Source organism: Trachymyrmex septentrionalis, unplaced genomic scaffold (genome assembly GCF_001594115.1).
Source record: "Trachymyrmex septentrionalis isolate Tsep2-gDNA-1 unplaced genomic scaffold, Tsep1.0 scaffold35, whole genome shotgun sequence".
NCBI classification, from domain to species: Eukaryota; Metazoa; Arthropoda; class Insecta; order Hymenoptera; family Formicidae; genus Trachymyrmex; species Trachymyrmex septentrionalis.
The window spans coordinates 40,146-48,389 of NW_017305514.1; the positions used below are offsets into that span (position 1 = coordinate 40,146).

The window sequence follows — 8,244 nt, forward strand, 5'->3', positions numbered from 1 at the left end:
CATTTTATATACGTATAATCGTAAGCAGAATTCCATCTTGAAATCTGATGGATTATGAATCTAATCGTCTAAAGTAGCTTTAACGGGATAGAAAATATACAACTGCAGTTACGATAGTTACCGACATAATATGCATTTTATTCGCAGGTTATAAGCGAACCATCTAAAGGAAGCGTCGCTTATACACGGTAAGAACTCCTCTCGAAGGAAGACAAATTGCAGGCGAAAATACGGTAACGGAAGCGGCAATTTTCCGTAATATCGATACTACAAGGATGCGGGCTATCCAGTGTTACGTTTGCCTTGCGCTGCTGCTGCTGATGACAGCGTCGGCCGTCCCGGCGTCGTCGAAGGGCGACTCGGCCAAGATGAAGAAAACCACGGCGACCACGTCCGGAGGACACCTCGGCAAGAACACCTCGGCGATCACCGCGACGACGGCAGCGTCGAGGCCGATCGCCGCGAACGCCACGTTACATTCGTCTTCCTCGATCGCGACGACGACGAGGACGACGGCGACGGTGCCGCAGACAGCCGCTACATCCGCCACGACGACGCTGAAGCTACCGGCGTCGTCAACGACAATCGCGGCGACAGCGACGGCGACGGGGACGGCGACGACGGCGACAACGACGACATCGTCCGCGTCGCCGTCGCTAACATCGTCGTCCACGGCGAGTCTTCCGACCTCCCGTACTCCACAGGATGGCTCGAGTCCCACCTACATCACCGAGACGTCGCCGAGGATAATCTCGCCTACTCAGCATACCGCAGCCACGGTGTTGTCATCGAGAAAATCAGCGGCTTCTGCAACCGCCGCAGTCGCCGATGTCACGACCAGTGCGCCTTTGACGGCCAAGGAGACGCGGGAATCGCCCGGAAAGATTAGACCGCAAATCAAACTGACAACAAATTACACCACCGCCAGCGAGGTAAGCGCATTAATTCTAACCGATCGACCGACCGACCGACCGACCGACCGACAGACAGACAGACAGACCGACCGACCGACCGACCGACCGGTTGGTCTATCCCTCCCGTCTCTACCTGCACCCGCGTCTCCGCTAATCGTGTTTCTTGTATTGTTCCGTTTATTTTGCCTTAACTGCCGCCGGTCTTAACTATCACGGCACAGATTCCCGGCTTGTAATCGCTTTGCATGATGAATGGTCGCGAGCTCAACTCAGAAATATCCAAGTCCTAATTGGCTTATACGTTAAGCCGGTCGCGTCGACGTACCGCCGCGAATTCCGCAAAATCCCCGCGACGGCTGCTTTATGGCAGTCATGCAGGTTTCGCAAACGCGAAGTGATTTTCGAAACGTCGACATCCTACACGGTTTAACGTTTAAATTGAGGCAGCGCGTCATCCGGTGAATTTCGCTAGGAAATCAGAAATCGTCCGGAAGATAAGCGAGGAAGTCCTCTCCTCTCGAGAGATCAGCGAGGAGAAAACTAGTGAAGAAGCGAGAAATAATCTTCGTTCGTTCGTTTCGTTCATTCACGTGTCCTTTGCTGTCTCGTGAAATAACGTTGGATAAGTCGCAATACGTTTCATTACGTTTTATGCCCGCCGTTCGATAATTCCATAATTAACGTCCCTCCTCTAACTTGCGCGGATGCGAGAGAAATTAAACTCTCCAGTTCATCGAGTAATAATATCTGCAACTCCAATCGTGGAAAAAGTTCCACGAGTTACTCGTTAAACGTATATATTATTGGTGTATCCTAGATCCTGGGCAAATTATTCCAAGTAAATCGGAAAGCAATATAGATAGAAGCTAGGAGAAAAAAATTACTTCACATTCGCGCTTATCGAAAAAGATTAGACGTGCTACAAAATTCCTGAAGTGCCGAACGGAACTCTTTTTTTTCTTCTTCTTCTTCCTCTTCTCTATCGGCGCGATGGAAAAGAATCCCAAATCTACCACTCCTGTTCGGCCCCTCTCTACTTTAAGCGAGTGCAGAAAAGCGTGTATCCGATGATGCGCGATAGAAAGGAACCCAGATTCGAAGTTATACAGCCAGCATAGAGGATCGTATGGGGTTTGAGGGAAAAAAATCCCATATAGGTCGACCGAGAAAGTAGCGTGTGTGCACCGTAACGTACCTCCGCGTACGTAGAAAATACGTATCTAATGCGCCCGCCGACGTAGACGACGAGAGCGTGGACGGATAACGCGTATGCAAAATGGCAAAAACGAGAAAGTAATCGGCATTCGGATACGGCTGGACGTCGTTACGGGACACATCGTAATTATCCAAGTTAATCGAGTGTGTGCCACGCTCCGTTCGCGATAAAGCAAGATGAATCAGGCAATTGGGTCACACCTTAGGCAAATTTCTTTCATAGCCGAGGGGAGAAGTCATTTCTTTTCTTTTCCATGTTTTCCTTGCGCACGCAGACCTCTGTAGTCGCTTCTAATTTACATGTCTTCAGACCTCGTCTCTCCCCCTCTCTCTCTCTCTCTCTCTCTCTCTCTCTCTCTCTATCCGCATTGAGATAACGGCGGTACATATCGATGTTATATGAAACCGTTGAGTCATTTACGATCAAATAAGCGAACATAACGCGTCTTGATTACAAACGAACGATTTCGTTCCGTGGAATACGGTAAATCCGCCGCGTTCGCGCGCACGAGGTAACGGGGTGCGCGGAGTCATTAATAATAATTAAGTATCCTAACGTATCCGTAATAACCGCGCGAACGCTAACGACGGCAATGCGTAAATTGAGTATGTAATATCTCACGTGATGGAGTTATCTGTCCCGTCCGGTGGGTTGCGAGACGCGAACTTAGTGCGTACGGTCACGACGAGATTACGCCGAAAGAAAGCCTTATTATATACACTGAGAAAAAAATGGCGTTGCACCAACAGTATTATTTTAATTTAAAATAATTTTGTTAATTCACACACATATATACATACAACACTATTAATCATATCGTGCTATTGTTTTGATAAAATTTTATTTGTCTCATTAATACTGTTGTTGAATTATTATTATACAACAAGATGATTTTCAGTTAAAATAATGCTGTTAATGTAACATAATTACATTTTTTTCAGTGTACTATTAAGAACCGCCATCACGTCCCAACGTCACGTTTCATCGTACGAACAGTGTCGTGAATGATTACATTTTACGTCAAAATATATATTTTATTTTCAATCACGATGCGCTCTCGTCGTTAAATTATGTACGAACCAATAGAGAAAGGAAGGAAGACGAAAGGAATTCTCCCTCTGAATAAGAATAACATATGCGTCTAATTAGGAGTAAATTTAATCAACTGCGATTTAATTAATTCCTCCGTCAGATCGTAACACTCGCCGGCGAGTGTGATATAATAGAGACAGGAAGAAAATTCAATTAACCACGGCTTAATTATCCGTGATTAATTGAATTCACTTCCTCTACCTGTATCGTGGCCAGCGCTATGATCTGAAAAGAGGGACGAGGGATCTATAGACCGCGATCAAAGTTAACCACCAACGCCGGTGAAAATTGGTCGAACCCTGGCTTCGCCGACGGACGGAATTTAATTGATATACGTCATATGGAGAGAAAAAAAATTTTGTTAATTTAACAAACTATCAATATCTGTAGCAAATTTGATTCGTAGGTATAGTGACAACAAAAATATGTCGGTATGCCGAAAATGAATATGATTTGTTACTTTTGTTGTCCAAGATAATTCTTCCGACTGATGCTAGTCGTTATATTTGTCGTTGCTAATGTTATAAGTTATAACAACTTTTTCTACCTACAAATATAATAGGACAAATGTGATTTGTATATATTGTTTGTTACATTGAATAAGGAGAGATGATTCGTGTAATAATAACTGATCGATCCATTTTCAATGTTGTTGATACACACATTTCTCATTCTAAAATTCCATAACTTTTCCTGATTTCGAGGCCAAATTTCACGATTATCTCCAACTTCGAATATTTTGAAATTTTATATATTTTCCATCCAATTTTGGAAGCCATCAAATATTTTATTGAGAGTATAATTTAACGTAGAAATGCAAATTACTATTAACGTTGCTGACATTGCTCGAATTTAATTCATCACATTCAATTAAATCATTTAACAATTGTTAAATTGGTAGTATTCCGAAAACTAAGAATTGGAATTTTCCAGAAAATCTCGCAAAACTCCCTGGACTCTTTCCCTAATTTCTCTGACCTCCAGTTTCGCAGCAATCCTAGCTTTTTCGAGCAAATCATCACATGTAACGAATCAGTTTACGTTCTAATAATAAACTCAGTGTACTCGGTGTGCGTTGCAACGCCCCGGGGAAGTCACGCCGGTGCTTCACGGCAAACTGGTACAAATGAACATACAATAAGTGCATGTGAAAGAACGACTCCAACGGGTAATTGCGGGTTGCGGAGGTGATACGAGTCGCACCATTCATCCCGATATCGAATGAAAATCGCTGGGAATCGTTCGCGTGCGTGAAGCACGTACGCCTCAGCCGAGGCATACCGATTTCGCCCTGGATCTAGCGTATGGGAAGTCGGATATCCCTCGTCACTAGGGCGGGAAAAGTGATGCGAGACAGATTATCTTGCTTTATCGTTGAGAAGAGAGGCGGCGAGGCTTCGACAGTCATAGAACAGCGCGTTTCTCCACTGAGAGAAATGAATTTGTTATAGGAAATCAAGGCAAAGCAAATGTGATATTTGTTTAAAAAAAAACGATCGATTTGTTACGATTGCAAATTAATTCGTCAATATAAGAAATAATCAATAGTATCGCTAGCAGATAAGAGGCTCACATATACAGGGTGTTAGTTAAGTACGTTGCCATACTCGACGGAGCGATTCTTTGGTTTATTTCAAGTAAAACAGTGTGCATATAAACATGTGTCGGAAACGGCTTAGTTTCCGAAATAAAAAAACATTTAAACGTATAGTATAATAATCTATTACTTATTTGAAAGAAGTGCAGCTTGAACTAGTCAAAGGCAGAAAAACAAAAACAGGCTTCGGTTCTTCCAATGAAATCAAACAATTAGATGAATTGTTGAAAATGTCCCACGTTGATTAAAGGTACCGGTGGCTTATTTAAATTAACAAAATCCTTTCTCTCGGTGTTTCATGCCGAACGCAACGGCTACGTTTCTACGACAGTTTCTTTGGCGAAACAGCACTTCTTCCGATTTATACGTATCGTATTGTAGGGAAGGAAGCACGCTCGGTCAAACACGATTATTACAGTATGCACACACGTATGCATCAGTCACGGATGTCTAAGGGTAACGATCGTATCTTGAACGCCCGTTGTCGAGTTAAACGTTCGATACGCGTGTTCGTATTATTGGAACAAATTCCCGATTTTACCACGTGCTGTAATCGACCGTGCTCTGTTTCCATTTCATTATATAATCCTCCATTTGACTTATTACCGTGCGATCATTATTATCGTACTTTCTTCTTAGCGGACAATCATTCCGAATCGTCGGAATAATGTGCGTTAAGTGTTTTGCCTTAATCGAAAACATTTATCGAGGGCAAACACCTGGTACTCGATAGTTACCCCTTCCCTTGGCTAGCGGTATAAAATACCGACATCCTGTATACGTAATAAAACTATGTTGCAAAATAAAGTGGGCACGCCGGGGATCATTACCCGTGGAACTTTCTGCGCGGCACGCTTTTAGGAAGGCGTATTTTCAAATGATGCAAATCGTAATTAGACGGCGGATCGAAGTAGACCGCCGAACGTATTAAGATTGGAATAACCCCGCTTTCTGCCTATAAGGCAGAAATCTATTAGCCGCGGATTCGCGGTAGTGGATTCTCGATTTGCGCTTCCAATGATAACGTCCGCCGTAATTTCCCGTCCCGTGAGTATTTGGGATTTGCTGCACCTCGATCGTGCTCCTCTCGACTCTCGATCCGTCCGCCGGCATCAAGTATTGTGGCGATGTATCCTGACGTTTACGATTGGCCTCTTTCAACCGGCGGTCCGTGGCGCATTACCGCGATAGCAAGAATAGCAGAATAGCGAGCAAGATAGAAATAGAGAAGTTCGCTAACGGTCCCGAATAGGAATTTTGCCCCTCGCTATGCATGCTCCCGAGTTACGCGTAACGGAGCGTCGTTCCAGCATAGTCTTTTCCAAAGACGATGCGTGCCGCAACACAAAATTAGAAAGTATAAAATCAAAATAAAAATCCCAAGCATCATAACGGTCCCGCTTGTATTACCATATAATCTGTGGATAGCCGAAGATTTGGAGTTAACAATTGTCTCACAAGAGAACCTCCTGAATTGACAATTCTGATTTTAATGAGACTTTTCATACATATATGTATATGTAAATAAATAGACAAGTAAATTTATAAGATGTCAATTTAAGAAATAAAATCAGCCTTTATGGGTAGAGCAATTTTTAGCTTTTTTTTATAATATATCTCAGAAAAAACTATTCGAGGCCAAAAGATATCCAATACAAAAGTTTTATAATAAAAAATTATCTCTATTGATGTCAATAATGTTAAAAAGAAAATAATTTCTTCAAAATTACTTTTTTAAAAACATTATTATTATTAAAAGTGATATTTTTATTTTAAAAATGTTATATATAAATAGAGACAATTTTATTATAAAAATTATTATATTATACATTTTTGTATATCTCAAATAATTTTTCGGCGATATTACGAAAAAAGTTATTTATTATAAAAATCACTTTACGTTATAGGGGATAATTTCACCCTTAAAAGCATTTTTCCGCGCCAACTTATATTTTCTAAATTCATCCATTTTATATATGTAACCAATAAAAAGTTTCATGAAAAATTAGAATTATACATTTCGAGAGATTCTCTTGTCAGAAGAAGGTCGTTTAAAGCAAGTGTTGTTTGGCTTATGAAAGAATTTCTCGATGATCGAACTGTTCGATCTTCCTCGCATTAGCCAAGTCAGCTTACACGTAATATCGCGGTTTCGGTATTCAATATTTATTGCTTTCACGCGTTTCACCGTGAGATTAAGTAATTCCGTATCTTAGGATCGTTTGCTAGAAAGTGCGCGCTGTAATTGAAGCGAGTGAACGACGGCGAGGATGCATTCGCATTCTTGCTGAAAAAAATTCGCGTGTTACCATTTTCATTTCTCGTTAAATATAGAGGACTCTCCCTTCGTATAACCGTAACGATACGTCATACGATAACGATAGCCACCGCGTTTCGTGCGCGACTAATAATAACGCTGGATGGCATTTCTACATACAGCCGTTTGTTGATCTAACAAAAACAGCCGTGAAAAGAGCGCAACGGTAAATGGACCGTTGGCTTCTTTTCCTCGAAGGTTAATAATTGTATTGTAAGGATCTCGGAAACGCGACATCCGCGACGGTTTGTCACGAGCGTCGTGATATCCGAGGCTACAACCGCAGTCATTACCTGTTGGATAATGATCATCTTCTAATTCTTAAACGGACGCGCGATACCGCAATTACGATCGTTGCGTTACGATGCGACAATCTATCTCATGATTTACGACAGGTTTCCTTTAGATTTTACGACACCTGCGGGCAATTTCGAAAAAGGGACGTTTTGTTTTTTTTTTTCACTTGCGGTGTCAATGAAGAAAAACTTTATATTACTTCCGGCGATCGTTTGGCAACACACACGAAAAGAACGGTTTTGATAAAGTATCTAAAAAAATTGAAAAGAATTTCGTTGGGCCAAAGTAATTACGTAGAAATCTCGAGTTAATCGGCAGTGATGTAAAAAGACTTTGACGTTTTAGCAACCAGTTTGAGCGTCCCATATCATTATTTTAATCCGCATTGTTAAATCTATAGAGAGTATCAGGTTTAACCTAATTTAAGTCGTCACTGCTCCTACTCGATATATCGTTATTTTATATTAAAACAATAATTAAATTTAAAATCATATAGTGTCAAACTTAACCAGTATTTTAGTATAAAATAACGATACATTGATTAAAAACGGCGACGACTTAAATTAGGTGAAATTTAAAACTTGACAGATTTAACAGTGCAACGAAATTATTTTCAAATCTGTATCTACAGGGTGGGCCATCTATTGGTACGTTTTTAAAAATGCGATCAAATGAGCATACATTGATATTTTTTATTAATTTTTTTTTTGTTGTGAAGCTAAAAGTATCCGCGTCAAGAATGAAAAACGATTTCGTTCATGTGGCTCCCTCTACTGGCCTTACAGTATGCCATTCGGTCACCCCAATTATT

The 8,244-nt window shown here is 41.4% G+C and overlaps 2 protein-coding genes across 4 annotated transcripts in view; one reads left to right on the top strand and one right to left on the bottom strand.

Annotated features, from left to right (window-relative positions):
* Window positions 1–8,244, bottom strand: part of LOC108750297 (elongation factor-like GTPase 1) — a 43,983-nt gene that overhangs the window by 21,971 nt on the left and 13,768 nt on the right. The gene's annotated exons all lie outside the window — the stretch shown is intronic.
* Window positions 1–8,244, top strand: part of LOC108750298 (mucin-5AC) — a 23,969-nt gene that overhangs the window by 5,990 nt on the left and 9,735 nt on the right. For all 3 annotated transcript variants that reach the window (XM_018489658.1, XM_018489660.1, XM_018489659.1), the window contains exon 2: window positions 148–932. In XM_018489658.1, the coding sequence (XP_018345160.1) occupies window positions 276–932 (657 nt within the window). In that variant the 5' untranslated portion in view covers window positions 148–275. The remainder of the gene's footprint in view (window positions 1–147; window positions 933–8,244) is intronic.